The sequence below is a fragment of the Martes martes genome (genome assembly GCF_963455335.1).
Source record: "Martes martes genome assembly, chromosome: 17".
In the NCBI taxonomy this organism is placed as follows: Eukaryota; Metazoa; Chordata; class Mammalia; order Carnivora; family Mustelidae; genus Martes; species Martes martes.
Genome location: NC_137905.1, coordinates 4124185 through 4142904, shown reverse-complemented (window position 1 = coordinate 4142904; position 18720 = coordinate 4124185). Strand labels below are relative to the sequence as shown.

General features: G+C 57.9%; 1 protein-coding gene across 1 annotated transcript; it reads left to right on the top strand.

Moving 5' to 3' along the window:
* Positions 1 to 596: 596 nt before the first annotated feature.
* Positions 597 to 18718, top strand: KIAA0513. Its single transcript, XM_080828658.1, has 11 exons — positions 597 to 1016; positions 2718 to 2817; positions 3846 to 3919; positions 6187 to 6257; positions 7966 to 8173; positions 8996 to 9036; positions 9587 to 9665; positions 11084 to 11161; positions 15459 to 15539; positions 16009 to 16103; positions 17234 to 18718. The coding sequence occupies exons 1-11, from the start codon at positions 688 to 690 to the stop codon at positions 17281 to 17283; spliced, it is 1206 nt and encodes a 401-aa protein (XP_080684784.1). The 5' UTR covers positions 597 to 687; the 3' UTR covers positions 17284 to 18718.
* Positions 18719 to 18720: the final 2 nt, after the last annotated feature.

The following is an 18720-nucleotide window of genomic DNA, read 5'->3' as shown; positions in this document are numbered from 1 at the left end:
GAAAGGTTCTGGGCCTTGAGGAGAAGTGTCTTCAGGTGGGAGCCCAGGAAGGGAGAGATGGACCGGCCGGGAAGGGAGGGGCCCACGTGCTTAACAGAGGCGGCTTCCCCCACATGCCGGACGACACCATCTCCCATAGCCAGTGACACGGCAGTGAGCAGGCAGATGTGTCCCTGGTGATTTTCTGATTCTAGCCCGGGGTCGGCCTTTTTATTTGTTGGCGTCAGTCGGGTGGGCCAGAGCAGGGAGAGGGCCGGCAGGTGCACTGGCTCTGAAGTCATGGGTGTAGTTGGGAGAAGTCCTGCTGGTTGCGGATCAGCAGATAGTTGCGGAGTGCCTCCGTGTGCCAGGTGTTCAGCAGTGGGCAGTCGGGAAATGATGTCCATGTAGCGATGACCCAGGTTCTAGAAGTTTGGAGCCTATTCTCTTTTCAGGAAATGTGTGGCCTCATTCGTTCATTAAAGTCTGGATTCTCAGCGCTAAGTTCCCCTTACGCAGGAAGTAGCTCTCGTGGTGATCGTGTTTCTGTGTCTTCCATTCTAGATGCCTTAGGACCACGAGAGCTGCCCCAGAGGACTCCTGGTGGCCAGCAGCTACCAAGCAACCCGTGCGCGTGGCCTCCCACTCCCGCTGACACGTCTGGGAGTCCCGTCTGCTGGTCTTCCAGCCTGGAAGCCTCCCCGAACCATGGAGGCCCCGGAGGTCCCCGTGGGCGCGCTGATTGACTTCGGGACTGAGCCGTCTGCCTCCTCACCCCTGGAGATGCTGCCTCCGAAGCTGCACGATGGGGACAGCTCCCAGGGCGACGGTGCTTCGGAGAGCGAGACCACAGAGTCTGCGGACAGCGAGAATGACATGGGCGAGTCGCCGTCACACCCGTCCTGGGACCAGTACCGCCGCTCCTCCTCCAACGAGTCCTTCTCTTCCAACCAGAGCACCGAGTCGGCCAAGGACGAGGAGACCTTGGAGCTCCGGGAGTTCATGCGCAGCTACGTGGAGAAGATCTTCTCTGGAGGGTGAGCCCCCGGGACCCACTCTGGGCTCTGTCCTTGACGGAGCCTGGGCTTCCGCTCCCTCACCGGCCAGGGGTGGGCCCCCTGGGTGGTTCTCAGCCGCCACCCCCGGCTGCAGGTAGAAGCATTTGGGGAGCTTTCGCTGCCTCTTCTGTCCCACCCCCCGGCTCCAGCCACTCCACTGACACGTTCATGTCCTTTCTGCTAAATCCAGAAGGACTCTAGGATTGCTTCCCCGTGTCTGAGCCCTGGCACATTAGCATCGGCCTCACACTGGGCTGGGGTGCCGCCACGACTAGGGACTCTCAGGGCAGGGATGGTATACCCCAAGGGTTTCGATTACCCATAATTCTCGCGATGCTCATAGCAGCGGAGCCTCAAGCAGCTGCCAGGACGTGGACCCGTCCTTGCTTCTCCTTCTTGCCTTTCTTGGATGGTTCTTGAATGGAGCCCCGGGCACTGGAGTAGCAGGGAGTGGAGTTTGGGTTGGGATCAGAGTAGAGGGTGTCTGTGGGGAGGCCTCCAGCCCCCCCCCACTCTTGTTAATATCTCAGCATGGGGGCAGGGAGCCTGCAAACCCAGATTCCCGGGTTTCGGATGTCAGCCTTGCCCTGCATCCCCATCACGCACTGGTCACTGAAGACCTTCCTGCTCGTTCCCCGGATGGGCACCTGCAGCTGCCGCATCATGGGACTTCGCTAGAAATGCAGAGTCTTGGGCCCCACCCAGACCTGCTGAGTCTGACTCTGCATTGCAGCCAAACCTCCACACTCTCTGTGCCCATACTTCAGGGTGAGGAGCTCAGGAACCGACGGGACCGTTTTCCCATTTAATTAAAGCAGTAGGAAGAATCTGCCTGGTGACGCTATGTAAAGAGGCCAGTATTTCCTACAGCGATTAAGGGCCCTTGTTTGTAACCTGGAGAGGTGGACGTCTGCCTTTTCTGGGTGTGTGTCCATTCTCTTTGCAGTTAGAATAGGGAAGAGAGTTCCGTGATAATCCATATATGGGACGATCCCAAAACACATTCGTGTTTGATTTTGCACGCTTTTGGGAGAGCGGTAGATGTGGCTCTCTCCTAATTTTGTTTGACTAACACTGGAATTAGTCAGCTTTCTCTGAGCACACCCAGTTAATGAAAGGGGAGAAAGCGCAGAAGGCTGCTAATTTGTCAGGAAGGCCAATCTGTATTTGCGGACGCCTGTCGGCAGTATGGAGCCTGGACAGCTGAGCCGGATGCATTTTCAAGAGCGTTCCAGAAATCACTGCAGACTGGCTGGCAAATTCCCCGATTTCATCTGGTGTTGGTATTTTGGGATAAATGAGACCAAGATGTTTTCTACCAAACCTTAAATAAACGAAAGATTGCATGAGCTCATTGATCGTCAGCCTTCTGTTTCTTTTTTATCTTGTCTTTAAATCTGGGGACAGAGTGTTAGCCTCCCACGATGAGTGATCAGAGGTGGTTTGAGGTCAGGTGAGCGTTCTGTTCACCCTGGCTGTGATGACCCCTGGGCCCCCCTAGTCTCTATCCCTCACATACATAGCCAGGATCGCCAGAGGGTGGGATGTGCTGGTGTAAGCCAGGCGTCCACGCTTGGCTGGGGGGCCATACTTCCCCGTTGCCTCTCCTGCCTCTTCCCCACTCTGGCCGTGTTTGTTGCCAAGGACTGAAAGTTGCTTTCCCTGCTCTGCTCCTTTCAGGGAGGACTTGGACCAGGAGGAGAAAGCCAAGTTTGGAGAGTACTGTAGCAGCGAGAACGGAAAAGGCCGCGAGTGGTTTGCTCGATACGTGAGCGCCCAGGTAAGGGGACGGCGACCGGAGGCACAGCTGGTGTGGCCTCTTCTCACCACCTCTGGTGCTCCCGCTTTGAAGAAAAGAGCCCCAGGAAACAACCCAGCAGAGAAATGAGTAGAACTTACTTAAAGATGTCCCAAAAGGCCTTGTTAGAATAGCGGGAAACAGAAAGTGGCTCATCTGGTTGTCCGCTAGAAAGAATGAGCGAGCAGACTCATTTGTAATGGCACAAATTGCAAATCTGTGCAATTACAGAAAAGTTCCTTTTTTAAGAGCAAGCATGTGGACGATGCCCATGCGTAGTTTTATTCAGTAACCCACAATGTTCAGTTTTACAAAGGTAACGTAGATGGTGACAGCCATGCGAGTTCAGAAAATAATTATTTTTTTGTAAATACCTAGTAGGTTCTTTTTTTTCTGCAAAATAGCTTTAACTCTTGGTTTTTTCAAGTATTTTTATCACAATTTATTTTTCTATAATTTTTTAAAAGATTTCATTTATTTATTTGGCAGAGAGAGACACAGCGAGAGAGGGGACACAAGCAGGGGCAGAGGGAGAGGGAGAAGCAGGCTCCCCGTTGAGCAGGGACCCTGATGTGGGGCTCGATCCCAGGACCCCGGGATCATGACCTGAGCTGAAGGCAGACGCTTAACAACTGAGCCACCCAGGCGCCCCTCGCAATTTATTTTTCCAAGAGAAATTAGAAAATGCTGATCAGCTCGCGTAGAGAAACGGCCCCAAACTCTCCAATCCAGAAATGGCCCGTGTTGTCCTCTGGGGTTTCATCCCTCCAGACCATTCTGTGTTGTATAGGTGAGTGTGTGGGGCTCCTAGTTCTTAAAATTTCAAAGAGATGCAGGAAAATGTTGGCTTGTGCTCTGCTTGGGGGCCCAGTTACTCTAGCACAGAGGAGGCTGCTCCCGTCCCAGACTCATGGCCCAGCTGTGTCGGGCGGTGCTTAGTGTGGTGAGCCTGGCGCCTGAGTGACAGCCACCTGCCCACCCAGTGACGTGTCTGCCCCGTTCCCGCACAGCGCTGCAACTCCAAGTGTGTCTCGGAGCCGACCTTCTACCGCCTGGTGCAGTCTTTCGCCGTGGTCCTGTTTGAGTAAGTGATGCTGTGCCCAAAGTCTTTGTCCTAAAGCATGTCTTCCCCGCCTTTCCTGCCCTGTACTAACCCAGTCGTAACAGCCACACGAGTCATGAGCTCGTGCTTGCTCTGAACCGCACCCCCCCACACCTGCCGGCATCCACAGAGAGGCCTTGCACCAGCCTCTCAGGGGAGGAAGTTAGGGTCCAACCCCCACGGCAGGGGAGGTTAGGGGACAGCAGCTGGGCGTAAGCAGATCCCTCCACGAGGGCCGTCAGGACCGGCGGGGACGACCCGCCCTTGACCCTGCCCTCCTGCGGTGGAGATGCAGCCTTTTCTGGATTTCTTGTTGTGAAGCACTTCCAGCTAGATAACCACCCACTTAATGATGCGATCAGATGCCTTCAGCCTGCTCTGCGTGCTAATTAGGCCCTGCTGGAACCTTTTATCACAAACAGCACAATAGAAGCTGGGGGGTGATGAAAGGGCCCCCCTCCACCTCTGTGTAGCTGTGGGAGGCAGGCCGTGTGACTCACAGGCTCTCTCCTCCTGAGGCCCCGGGGCCCTGGGATGGCGAGACTCACATCATACATGCTGGACCTACGTCAGAGCAGGTGACGGCACCCCCCCCCCCCCCGGCATGAAAGGAGGGCATGTGTCTCTGTCTTGGGAAAGGGAACAGCAGCCTTACTGATGGGAGGAAGAGGAGGGCACTGTGGAGGAGACGTGGGAAAGGACGGGGCAGAGGAAGCCCCGATCTGATAGTTGTTTGTGCCCCACTTACCCTTGTCCCCTCACCGTGGCCCCGAAGCAGGTCCTGGTCCCATGGTTTGTCCCCATGTCCCTTTTGTCCTTCCGGGCCTGAAAACCCCCTCCTTTGTTTTTCCTTCCCCTTCTCCTGCACCAGAGACATACCAGCTCTTAGTTCCCGGTGGCTCGATGTCTCCTCCCCTCTTTAGTCCCTGCCCCGCCACGAACGTGGAGCGTGGACTGGAGGAGAAAGACCAAAAGGGGAGGGTCCCTGTTTTTCTGGCACCTGCTCGGAGTGTCCCATGTTGAGGCTCCTGTGGGGGGGCTTCTGGGTCTCGGAGCTGGCAAGGGTGGAGGAACAAGAGAGCGTCATGGAAGGAGCGGGTTTCAAACAGGCGCAGCTGTCTCGTGTGCAGCGTGCTCTCGGCCCGAAGACTTCAGCTTCCGGACGTTGCGATCGTAGGATTTCTCTCGGACCCGTGTTGTGCAGACAGTACCTGTCCCACGGGGTAACATAGTTAATTCTGCACTGAGTTTGATTTTTTCCTTCAATAAAATGGGGGCGGGGTAGGAAAATAAAATTCAAATCCCAACCCAACCAGAACACAGAATCTTCGCATTTCTCAGTGAGCGTGTGTATTTCTGTGTGGCTGGGGGAAGAAAAAGGAAAAACACCTTGTAATCTTTTAAAAATATGTATTTTTTAAATTTGAGTTTTATAATTTTTAGTTTATTAGTATCTTCTGTTTTTACTTTTATTTATAGTCCTTTATGATTTTATTGGCAGAGTTTAGTTCTTCAAGTTTTATTAGTTTTTTTTTTAAAGATTGTATTTAATTATTAGAGAGAGAGAGCGCGCGCGCACATGCACAAGTCGGGGGTGGGACAGAGGCAGAGGGAGAAGTAGGCTCCTTGCTGAGCAGGGAGCCTGATGTGGGGCTCGATCCCAGGACTCCAGGATTGTGACCTGAACTGAAGGCAGATGCTTAACCAACCGAGCCACCCAGGCCCCCCATTAGATTATTTTATATTCAAAGATAAAACTGGCCCTGACCCCCCTGTCTAGATACATTCCATTGACTTTTCCTTTGTTAATACTTTAAACATGAAATACATTAAACAGGATTAATGTAATAACCTTGTTCATACAAGGTTAGAAACTAAACAGAAAAAAGTTGGAAACTAAACAGAAAAAAACACAGAAGAACAGATTAGAGAGGCACAGCACCTCAAATGGAAAGGAAACCCCCTTTTACAACCCTGTCCTCAGTCCTGTGGTCCTCCTCCCGGCGATAACCCCTGCTGATGACACACATCCTGGCGAATATAGATGTTTCTGAAAAAGATAAGCAGTTGGGGATTCTTTTTTGTTGCTTCTACATAGCATCTGGGGAGTGAGGTGTAAACGTGGGCATATTTATAAAATTTTTAGCTCTTGCTTCAGGAGCTCGTAGTGAGAAGAGTGCGCGGGGTGAGGTGTGAGCCGGCCGGCGCGGGGTGAGGTGTGAGCCCGCCGGCCTTCCTTTTCATTTTAGGTGTCATCAGATGGACGACTTTGGGCCCGCCAAGAACCTCATGACCATGTGCTTCACCTACTACCACATCGGTAAGGCCCGGGGGCGCGAGCGCCGTGCAGGGCAAACATGGAAACTCAAGACGGGTCCCCTTGTAACGTGGCATCGAGTGAGGCTTCTTCCCCATTAGCAGCGCAGTTGTGAGGCTTCCAGAAAACGACAGAACCTGGGGTGAGGGCGAGATGCACAAGGAGAGAGATACCTGAAACAGGCGGGGAGGGCGCAGGCCGTGGCGTGGGTCAAGCGGCCGCCTCGCCGCGGTGGGAAGGAAGCCACCCAGCAGCTGTCCACTTGGCGGGCAGTTCCGTGGGCGACTCGGGAATCGCTGGCCATAAGGACTTCCCTTTCATGCTTTAGCAAAACACAACACGGGGTTGGCCCTTAAGAGCGTGGGAGGCGTAGTAAAGGGTCTTGGGGTGGAAAGCGTCCCTGGTGTGGGCCGGCGATGTCCCCCTGGCAAGGGCAGATCGTTCTTCATCCTGACGTCTGACAGCTCTTCTGGCTCATTGCTCTGGAACTTTCTGGTCATCGGAGCTTGAGGGCTCCCCGCGTGAGGTTCCTTGGGTGTGATGTTAGGGACTCGTTCAGGCCGCTGTAAGCAGAAGGCTGCTGGGGGCCTGCACGCAGTCTAGAGCTGGGTCAGCGTGGCAGGGAGCACGGCCTCCCTTCCCACGTCTCTCAGGGTGCACAGTTTTGGTCTTGTGTCCAAACCCCGTGTCTTCTGCAGTTCGGCTCTGTCCTCCCCACACTCCCAACTGCCCATCCCCCCCGTGCCTCAGTTCTGGTGACAGCTGGGCGGACTGCTTTAGCGCTGGATGGGCCCTTCATGCCAGACCTTTGGGCCGGATGGGAACCCCTCATCCAAACCATGGCTCCTCCTTCTCGAAGGAGTGGGAGTCACATCTGCGCCCACAGCAGCTTAAATTAGTAGGGGACACTCAGCACCTTGACGGTGGGGGGGGGGGTGGCCTTTGACCTGCAAGGCTCTGAAGGGGGTATCTTTTTTTTTTTTTTTAAGATTTTTTTAAAGGTCTTACTTATTTGAGAGAGTGAGCAAGCGAGAGAGAGAACTCAAGAGCGGGGGAGGGTCCGAGGGAGAAGCAGACTTCCCGCTGAGCAAGGAGCCCGGTGTGGGGCTCTATCCTGGGATTCTGGGATCATGACCTGAGCCCAAAGCAGACGCTTAACGACTGAGTCACCCAGGCACCCGAAGAGGGTATCTTTGACCTGCAGTCGGGTCTTTACCTGTCTGGGCGCCTCGACTTGAGGGCAACTCTGACCTTAGGGGGCGCCTTGAGCCGCGGGAGAGCCTTTGGCCCTATTGTTCTCTCCGGGGTGCCCCCTCCCGCCTCGTCCAGTTTCAGGCCCACAGCAGGGGCCCGGGGCCTGTCGGAGTCTGCATGCCTCCTCCCCGCGCAGGGAGAGGCTCCTCGCCCCCCTCTAACCCTTGGCCTCTGCCGCCACGGCGGGGCTCCGCGTGTCCGTTGCTCCCCTCCTTCAGGTCCTCGAGCTTCAGGGCTGGGTCCGCTCCTGTTTCTTCATCAGTCCGGGTGCACCTGGCTGCCTTCTTAGGTGCAGCAGGTGCTCAGCTGTGGCCGGAGAGGCCCGGCCCTCCGCCTTCCCCTGGCATCTTGGGTCCTTTGCCGGTTGCCACCGCCACCGAGAGGCTCCGGCGTCCTGTAGTTCCCGCCACACAGCGCGTTTCCTTTCCCGCCCCCTCCCGCCTCTCCCCCACTCCAGGTAAGCCGCACCTGCTGCCCTCCGAGTCCAAGGAGAAGCCGGCGGGGAGCATCGACTCCTACCTGAAGTCCGCCAACAGCTGGCTGGCGGAGAAGAAGGACATCGCTGAGCGGCTGCTGAAGAACACATCGGCCAAGACGGAGAACGTCAAGGGCTTCTTCGGGGGGCTGGAGACCAAGCTGAAGGGACCCTTGGCCAGGAAACACGAGTGCGTGTCAGCAGGTGGACTGTGGGGGGAGGGGCGGCTGTGGCCGAGGGCTGAGGCCACGTGCCACCTGCCAGTAGCGGTGACGGGGAGGCCGTGGGCTGGCCACGGAGGCATCCACTTGGCCGCCCCGGGTGACCTTTGGGGCCCGCGGCATAGCTGCCAGGCCCGCGTGACTCCCCAGAGTTCTCTGGGGTTCACACATGCTGGTGGGTTGGCTGACAGACAGGGATGTCCTGGGGGCCGGGGTCTTCTAGGACTGATGGGGGGAGCATGTGGAAACTGTCAGCGGGCAGGAGGGGAATCACAGCTCCTCCCTGGCCCTTCCTCCCGGAAGTGCGGTGAAAGCTCGTGTGAAGGGAACCAGGTAGGCAGGGGAAAGACCCCCGTCCCCCAGGACAGCCGTTTGCGGCGGGAGCTCAGGAGCCTTCCGGACTGGGTGCTTGAGAACGGGGTGTTGAAGCCAAACCTCCCAAGAAAGGAGGCACATCAGCAAGAGAACCCCGGGCTCCCTGCGGTCCCCACTGTCCTCTCCGATGGCTGGTTCCAGCGGGAGACTTGGTTTTGTTCCTTGTCTGGTCCAAGCAGCTTTGGAATCAGAGAAAATGGTGCAAGGGAGCCTCCTTGCCGCATCTCCTTAATCCTGGAAGATTGGCAGTTGGTAAAGATAGCACTGACTTCATAAAACTTTTTCAAAGGAAACCACATGAAATGTACCCATCGCTAAGAGACAGAATCCTGCTTCAGCCAGGTTAGACCGGTTCCTTTGAGCTGAGGAAATGGGTGGGGGGGTCGTTATGTCACTGCTGTGGTTCTGTCCCCCAGGGAGGATGAGAACAAGCCCAAGGAGAAGCCGCAGAAGACAGGTGAGTGTCTCCCAGTGCTCTCCTGGCCCAGCAGGTGTCCGGCTATGGCCACAGCAGCGCCCCCGATCCCATAGCCAGGCCCCCAAGGGGTTTTCGACTGCCCCCAGGCACTGCCCTGGGTAACCAGCAGCCTCACCAAGCAGGCCCCTGAACATCCGGGCTCCTTCCCCTCCGGGCACCAGATTCTGTCCTAGATGACTCCCAACTTCTCTCCACCCCGGCCTGGACCTGCCTATGGAATTTCGGGGGGGAGCCTCTTCTCTGGAGGGAGGATTCGGGAGCTAAATTCTTCATCACAAGGAAGTGAGGGAACATACTGGTGGGCGTGGGGGGCCGTGCCAGGGCCTTCCCTCAGAAGGAGTCCCCACAACCAGGTGGCAGGAGTGTCCTTCCCAGCCCCGGGTGGTGTTGGACAAGTGGTCTGGAAATTTCCACTGCGCGTTTCCATAACCTTTGGGGAGAAGCAGTGCCTGCCGGGAGGGTCACTGAGGGGTTTGCCAACCTGTGGGGGCAACCGGAGCCACGGGCGGTGCATGTCGCCCTCCCGCAGTGACCGTGTGCAGCCCGGAGGAAGAAAGGAAGGGGGAGAAGGTCTACCTGTACACGCACCTGAAGCAGCAGCCCATCTGGTAAGGCCACCCTCACACCTGCGGGCCCGAGCTCCTGGCCCCTGCGGCTCCTCGCCACCGGGGCTCACCATGCCCCCCAGGATAGCTGCAATAGAAAAGGGGAACCGTGGCGGGTGTGGGTGAGGATGTGGAGAAACTGTGAGCGTACCCCTGTCTGCGGGAAGGGAAGGGGGACAGCAGCCGGGCAAACCTGGCAGCTCCCCTAAATGTTAGCGGAGAGTTAGCCTGCAGCCCGGCAGTTCCAATCCTAGCCAGGGGCTCGAGAGAACTGAGAACAGGTACTCGGGCCCAGACTCACGCACGTTTAATAACCCATAGCTGGGAAGCACTCAGATGTCCACGGACAGGGACGCATGATGTGTGGATCTGCAAAACGTGATACCCCCCGACCACGTGGTCTTCTTCGGCCACAGGAGGGGCAAGACGCTGACCGTTGAGACACGGGTGAACCTGGAAACAATTACAAGACAGACACGAAAGGCCACATAGTAGATGATGTTGTTTATCCTCATCTGTCGTCAGGGATAGGCCCGTCCCTGGAGACAGAGCAGCTGAGCGGTTGTCGGGGGCTGCAGGAAGCAGGGGTCAGGGAGGGACTGTTCACGGGGACAGGGTTTCTTTATGGGGGCATGAAAATGTTCTGAGGATCGCACTCCGGGTTTCACAATTCGGAATACAGTAAAAACCACTGAATCATGAACTTTAGAAGACTGAGTTTATGGCATGTGAATTATATCCCAATAAAGCTATTTTATACGAATGTCTAGGAATGAAGGTCATGAGTAAAGTGAGAAGCCGGCGGTCAGGGGAGCCCTTGCCCTCTTTCTTGCTCTGTGGATCACTGTTTGGGCTGCCTTAGTCCCTCCAAAGGCTCTCCATCCTCATGCTGTGTTCACCCCCAAGTAGGCAGAGAGCCGGCCCCTGAGCCCCAGTGGTGTCAGATGTGCCCCTCCCTCGAAGGCCACAGTGGCGTGGTTGGCTGACCCTTGATCTTTAGGAAGAACGTTTGTTACTTGTGTGTCCCTATGAACATGTTTGTTCTCTGCACGCGACCTGTCCGCACCAGGTTCCCCTTTATGTTACTAGACCCTGTTCTCGGGCAGCAGGTGTCCCCAAACCCCCATTTTCCTCTGGGAGGCCCAGCGGGGTGCAGAAGCAAAGATGGCCTTCCTCCGTGTCCCACAGATGGATGTGGACTTTCCCTGCCTCCGTGTCATACCCTCCTCCTGGGAGAGATATGACCCTTAGCTGGGAGCCCAGGGAACCACCTCAGTTTGGGACAAAGGCTCCTGGCCATTTTCCTCTTCCCCGCTCTGCCTCTCCGCGACGTCAGCAACATGCGTTCTTATCCCTCTGGTGCGCCGAGAGCTGCCTCCCAGCCTCCCCGCGGAGGCCTGACACTCGGCTCTGTCTCCCAGGCACACACTGAGGTTCTGGAATGCGGCTTTCTTCGATGCTGTCCACTATGAGAGGAGAAAGCGGTCTCCCACTACCAGGTAGGAGCAGCGTCTGGGCCCGCCTTGCCTTGCAGCAGAGGCCCGGGGACTGGCTTTATTTTCCCGTTTCTGCAGAGGAGAGCAGAATGGCGGCTGAGTCGGTGCGTCCGTCTCTTTTTCAGCTCCGTCTGGCCCCGGTGCCCGGCGAGCTGCCTGGGGGGTCCCGGGCACGCACAGCTTCGTGGGTGGGGGTCAAGGGGGGTTCTTTGGCTTGCATGAGCGCTTTCTGTCCTGGGCTCTGGCATGACTTGGGCTGACCCTCCTCTGAAACGCACACTCCCCCAGAATGAACCCATCGGGATCCCCAAGGATTGAGTCTGCCTATTGCTGTAAGAACCGTGGCCACAGGACTCGGGGCACGCAGGGCCAGCTGCCGCCTGCGCCCCCCCCCACCCGCCGCCATAGACTCAGCTCGAGAGAGCTAACCTCTGGGGAGATGCGATTGCTACCTTCAGCTCACTGCTCTGGTCTGCAGCCTGAGACCCCCTAGCCTCCCTGACGCTAGTCTTGCCACATCAGAAGACCCCCTTTGTAGACCTTCACACAGAGCACAGGGCAGAGTGAGGGCTGATGGCTCTTCCTGCTCTGACCACAGCAAGCCACAGTTGCTGCCCGCTGTGTCGAGTGGCTGGGCAGGAAAGGGCAGCAGCCCTCCCAGTCCTGGCTCCCCCATTGGCACCCCCTCTCTGTCATGAACCTCTCCTTCTCTAACAGGGGGAGACCCCTCAGCCTTTCTCCCTGGCAGGGGCCAGCAGGTGCCTGCTGTGTGGCCGGTCCACCAGCTCTGGGGGGACTGGAAGTGCAGTCTTCCTGTCTGCACGGGTCAGAGGCAGCGATACCCTCACCGGGTGGGACGGCCTGCAGTCCGCTGTGGCTGCCTCTCCTGAGGGAGGCAGAGGGAGCACGCAGAGGGCAAGATGCTGGAGCCATCCCAGGGATTCTAGAGAGAGAATCCCACGCTCTGCCGGGAAACCAGACTGAAGGAAGCGCTTAGATGCTTGTAGGCGAATGGGGTTTCCTCCTGCTGCTTCCGTAGCTGTCGGGCTCCTAGCAGATGAACGGTCTCGAGTACCCCATCTCTCTCCGTCTCTCTGTTTCTGCCTGTAATAACGCTCCTCTCTCGCTGTTCTCTTTTTTCCATCCACATATCTTGCATGACTTTGACATGTTCCTCTGTTTACCTGTTTCTGCTGCCGCTCCAGAGGGGATGCTGGAGAGGAGGAGAAGAAGAGGTGTGTGTCCACGTGACTTTGTTCATGTTACGGGGCCGGGGGTCCCCGCCAGGGCCACCTCAGGGTGGGAGCCGCGCAAGCTGCTGCAGGAGGCAGAGCCCAGACGCATGGGCAGCTCAGCACCGCCGCCCGGGGCAAGCCCCGCGCTGGGACGGGCTGGTGGTGGGTGGGGGCTCGCCAAGGGCCCCCTGTCCTGTCCACCAGGAACAGGACACAGAGAAGGCACTTGAGACCCTGCAGGGCCTGGTGTGAGTTCAGAGAGTGAGAGGCCAGCCTTCCACTGGCCACTCCAGTCCCTCCTGAGCAGGCCTCGAACCCTCCCCCTTGACTTCACGCTTGGTGATCTGGTCGTGGCATGAAGCCATGGGGGCGGGGGGTGGGCGCAGAGAATCTGGCTCTGTTAGCCAGGTGCAGACGTGTGCAGGGGTCTGGCAGACCCTCCCCTGCCCCTGGGACAGGCCTGGGGGTCAGGGAGGAAGGACAGCTGCCCCCGCCTTGCCAGCCATGGCCTGGTGGGGAGCCTGTGCACGCGTGCGCGCGCGTGTGTGTGTGTGTGTGTGTGTGTGTGTGTGTGTGTGAGGGTGCCCCCTGGAGAGAAGGGCCTGGAACAGGCTGTTTTCTTGGAGCCCCCAGTGGGGTCTGAATCTCATCATTTGACCTTTGTATTTGTTGGATATCTTTTTTTTTTTTTTTAAAGATTATATTTATTTGTTGGGTATCTTTTGTAATACATTTTGGTAGGTCAAGGCCTGCCTACTCACAATACAGTTTCTGATAACAATGATTGTTTTCGCCGGACATTTCCTAAAGCACGCTTCCTTTAATCAGTGATATATTTTTAGTGCTTATTGTTTATGAGAGATCTTGTTTCTTATGCAGCCTTATTATGGCTATAAAAGGAGCATTTAGGCATAAGGACACGGCCTTTAGTACAAAGCCCCCGCGTCCCCACAGTGTCTCGGGGTGGGGGGAGCGTGACTCACGACCTCCCAGGGGCAGGGCTGCCTGGCACCGGTGGCTGAGGCCCGGGAGAGCTGAAGCATCACGGCCACCTCCAAGCCAGTCGGCACCAAGCCCACGAGGGGGTGCCGGCCTCTGGCAGATGTGCCCCAGAGCAGATGTGGTCTGACCACACACGTCTCGGACCTGCCCCCTGGGACACCCACACGTGCTCCCGGCCTCAGCCGGATGAAGGGCGAGTGTTCCTCTGAGACTGGGGTGGGAGGGTGGGCTCTGGATCCCTGGGCAACCTCGTGCCTCCAGCATCATTTCTCCTCTTTGGTAAACCCAGCTCGTGATACTCGGAGGCAGAAAGGCCTCCATTTCCAAAGGCATCTGTTGCTCACAATCCAGTTCCCACCGTGGCGGTGTAGACACACGTCCTGCCATTTGTGTGGGATAAGACTGTGCCCGGTATTGGGTATCGATCTCAGTTTTCAGGAACTGGTTGGACAGCAGGCAGCACCTGACCCGCTGAGTGCCAGCGGGCTTCCACCTCTTTCTCCGAAGGTCAGATTAAATGCCCCACTTCTAGGACTTGCCACAGCCAAGAGAATCTCCTTCTCATCCAGGTCAGGAGGGTCAGGGCGGCCGGGTCATTCCCACGTGGTGTGGGGTTGTGCATCGCACAACCTGCGCAACTGTACACAGCAGGCCTGATGGTGGTATGGGGATTCATGTGCCCAGACAACCCTAAGGGTCACCACTGCGGGAAAGAGGGTGAGAAGGAAAATGGGATGGGATTAGCGTCATGCCTGGAAGCATGCTCTGGGTATCTTCACGGGCGTCCTGTCATCGGCACGAGGAGGCTGGGAATGACACGTGTCCCCAGTGTCCTGTGGCCTCCCGCTAAGCCACAGCAGCACGAGTGGCCCTGAGCCCAGCGGGTGGGGAGCAGTTAAGGTTTGATGTTGGTTCTTTCTCTCTTCCTTTGGCTTCTTCACTCCCTCACTCTGCCTCGTCTCTCCCTCGTCTCTTCTCTCTCTCTAACCTTTAGTCAGACTCATCACCCAGAGCGTAATCTTGAAGGGGCAGAGGGCTTAAGTGAGCATCTTCTCCACACCTGTATGTGCCCCTGCAAGGAGCCCGCTTCTCGGGGAGACACGGAGGGGCTGGGGATGTGCTCGAGACAGGGGTGCTCTCCCAGGGGAGGGGGCAACCACACCCACAGCGAGTGGCTGGAGGCAGCTTTCCATCAGGACACAGAGCTCACAGGGCTCGGAGAGCAGCGTCCCCGCCCCAGAGTCTGGGCGGACTCACGTCCCTCTCCAGGGAGGACAGTCGGGCTTCAGAGTCCCGCCCGGGCAGCCACCCACGGACCACGTTGCTTTCTCTTGGCGTTTCTGCACTTTGTGCTAAGGCCTTGTGCCATCTTCATGGGGGCCTTCGGGGAGATTGGGGTCTCATCCTTGTGCTCCGGGGTGGGACGCAGTGCACGAATCTGGGCCTCTGAGGAAGTCAGGGCCAGGAAGCGCAGCCGGGCAGAGATCCGGCCTGACGGGCCAGTGGCCCTCAGCACCTCCGAGCTCCCCTGCTCCCTGGGCCTCCCTGCCACAAGAGGCTGACACGCTGCCCCCTCCAAAGAGCCTGTGAGACCTGCAGCGGGAACACCAGCCCAAGGGACCTCCTGGACGGGTTCTCAGCTCCCCCTCCCCTGGGACGCCAGCGGGACCCAATCCTCTCTGCAGGTCATTCTGCCTCCCCAGTGGCGTCAGTACCTCCCATCTGTGACCCACAGAGAAGGACACGGGGGATGGTGTCCTTGTCCCCTAGAGAATGTTCCGGGCAGCCACTGAGTGCACATCATCGCTGGGTCAGTGGGAAGCATAGGAGCTTTCGGATCGCCTCGTCTCAGGAAGGACGGAGTGATGAAGTTTGTGTTTGGGGCCTGTCAGGCAGGGTGGCAGAACCCTGGGCAGGCTTTGTGGAAGAGCGGATCCAAAAGCTCTCTAGGGGAGGTGCTCCCCACTGCGTGTCGGGGGCCCCCTGTAGATCAGAGCAGGGGGGTGAGAGGCGGGGGAGTGCAACGGCATTCGGGAACCCTCTCCTGTCATCTGTGCTTGCAGGGAGAAGTGGTGCCACATGACCCAAGAGGAACGCAATGACAGTCTGCGGTTCAATGAGAACATCACCTTCGGGCAGCTGGGGTGAGAGCACAGATGACGACCCCACCCTGGGGGCCCCGACCGAGTGGGGCGGTGCAGGGGGCCAACCTGGGGTTCTCCTGCTGGAAGGCCTGTCCTCGTGCAGGGCAGAGGGGGGCACCGATGCCCAGATATGGTGACAAGAGGCCCCCCCGGCCAAGGAGACCTTCCAAACTGCAGGGCATGGCAAGGGGGAGCCATCCCTGACAGCGTCACACGTCTCTGTGTCATTGTAGCCCTGTGTTCTCACGCAGCCCGCAAGCCCGTGGTTAATGATGTTTGACCTGGCTTCCGGTTCCCAACAAACTCGCCTCGTCCCCCCCACCCCACCCGTGGTGGGCAGTTGCCCCGGGGCCAAGGCAACCGCCCTTTGTTTCTGCTTCTCCGTGTTCCAGGCAGGTCCCCCTCCCCCGGCCCTCCTCCCCTTCCAGAGAAAAGGAAGGGCAGCCGCTCACGGTGTCTTTTCTTCCAGCACGTTCACTCACAACATGCTGGCGTTCGGGCTCAGCAAAAAGCTGTGTAATGATTTCCTGAAGAAGCAGGCCGTGATCGGCAATCTGGACGAAGGTGAGCGGTGGCCAGAGGCAGCCAGGGCTCCGGGCTGGGGAACCAGTGCTCTGCCCCACCCCACCCCACCCCACTCCAAGGATTGCCGTGGTTTCCATTAGAAACGTGATGCTGAACTGTCGGGCAGACTCAGTCCTCCGCTCTTCCCATCTCCCTACATGCACGGGACACGTCCCATTGCATTTAAAGGCCTTTCCTGGGAGGCAGCATTTGCCGGAGTGGGGTGTGGCACGCTGGGGTTGGGGAGCTTCCCCGCCCCCGTGTTTCCAAACGGGGCCAAAGGCGAAGGTGGGCCTGGGCGCTCAGACTCTGAAGTCGAGGCTCTGACCATCAGTTGCCCTTGCTTCTAAGTGGCCTGCTTTGTTTCTTGAACCGCACTGCCGTGATGGGTGTAGGAGCCGTGACGTTGCTCTAGAGTCTCTGACTTCTCTGGCAAGAGAGGATAGGTTACATATCCGCCCCCCTACTCTGTTAGAGCCGGCCTTTCTGTGTCATCCCACCTGCTACGAAACAGCTTTCCTCGTGGTCTAAAAAAGCTTCTACTTAAATAGACATTTGGATGGACACAGTGGTCTTTTAAAAAAAAAAAAAGCGGGGAGTCGGCTTGGGATTCTCTCTCTCCCTCTGCCCCTTTCCCTCCCCTGCCACTGCTTGCATGTTCTCTCTCTCAAATAAATCTTTTTTTTTAAAATCCTCCATCCTGCGCCAAATTAAAAGGGGCCGCAGAGGAGTGGCCTCGGGAGGTAGGAGAGTGCTCGGTGCTCCCCCGGGAAAGCGCAGAACATGCTCATCAGCCCCACAGCACTGGGCAAGACACTGTCCCCTGGCCTGCCCCGTGGCCCTCAGTCCCTGTAGGACTCAGGCCTGGCTCCCTTGGCACGGTTCGTCCACTGGCACGGAGCCTTCCCTGGGCTTCAGGGTCTTTCCATAAAAACACGTGTCTCGTTTCCAGGGAGCCCAGTTCCAGGGGCCAGGCGGGCAGCACGCCAGCGGCTGGCGGCTTGGTGTTCCTGGTGACGCTGCCATTCCCGCTGCGGTCATGCTCTGTTACTGCCCACATGCGACGAGCAGGGCCTGCCCGTCCGTGTGGACATTTTTCTTCTAAGAATTAACGCTGTTTTCTTTTCCAGAGCAGTACAAGCTGCTGAGCGACCACATTGAGCAGATGGCCATTGAGTAGGCAGGCCACGGGAGGTCGCCCGGAGCACCCTCCAGGAGGACTGAGGGTGCACACCCCTCTCCTGGGCCAGCGACTGGCTGTCACCCTACCTGATGACCCTGCATGACCTCGGAAGCACCCAGAGCCACTCCACGCTGCCCTAGAACTAGCGGTTAGAAGAATCTGGTTGTCCGTCTCCCCACCTCCCTTCTGCCTTGTCTGCTCCCCCCATCTGCGTGCCAAAGGGTCCCTGGGATTACACGGCTAAAACCAAGGTGACTGCCCCTGCTCCTGGGTGTCGGGGCCATGACACAGGACCAAGCAGCAGGAGGAGGAAGGACACCAGGGCCAAGGTGGGCCCAGGGCAGTGCCTGCTGCAGCCGCCTGCAGGAGAGGGAGGGTGTGAGGTGCATGTGGGAAGGCAGGTGGGCGCATCAGGAGCTGGCACGCGCCAGTGACGCGGGTGACAGTCTGGGACCCTCTTGTTCAGCAGCGGGATGGAGTGGGGGTGCTCCCCCAGTCGGGGCTCCTGCTGAGCCACGGCCTTGCGGAGGGGGCAGTGGGCCTCCCCGGGCAGGCCAGGTCAGTCCATGGCTCCTGCCAGCTCTGTGCCAGCTGCCCACCGTGTGACAGGAACCGGAGTCGTAGGAACTGCTAAGAGGAAAGAGACACTTGGCTATTTTAGGGAAGGAGAGAGCCTGGTGCAGAGGACCTCCTTCCTGGCTGCAGAAGGCCCAGCAAGGGGTGTGAGCGTCCTGGAGTCCTCGTGAGATCTGCGTGGTCGCCTGGGAATCACACCAGCCCAGAGGTGGCGGTGTCAGAGCACCTGCAACGCGCTGTCTGCGCACGGCTTCCTTGTGATGCAGAGAGAGTCCCCCACGTCCTTCCTGGGAGGAGCGCGGGCTGCCTGCCCCACCAAGAGGCACGACAAGAGAAGTCTCTTCAGTAGCTGCAAAACAACCACGCTTGCTGTTCGGTATTTCAAGGAAGACGGAAAAATCTGTGTCCATGTCGCGGACAGCTGGGCAGAGGCGGCTTCTGGGGGCAGTGGTGTGAGGCTCGTGCGTGGAGTGGCCATGAGGCCTGGGGACCCCACCTCCCGGGAGCCATGGGAAGGGACCTCTGCCCCCTCGCCCCTCACTGGCTGTCCGCTTTCCTGCACACTCGGCAGATACCCCCTCGTCCCGCTTCTGGTGCCCAGGAACCCTGGCTTTTCTCTTGGGGTCTGTGCGGCCCAAGGGGACGGACGTGTGACAGCAAGCAGCCAGCATGTGGCTCCTCTGGCATGAATACTTCCCGTCCGTCTGCTTCCTTCTGCCTCTGCCCCTTGCACTTGGGCGCCAACCTTGAAAGTAGGCCTGTGGGCACTCTCCATTCCCCACATCCCCCCTCCTGTTTCCCCTCTCTGCCTGCTCACCTCTCAGTCATTACATCACGGTCTGCCCTGGAGAACAGCAA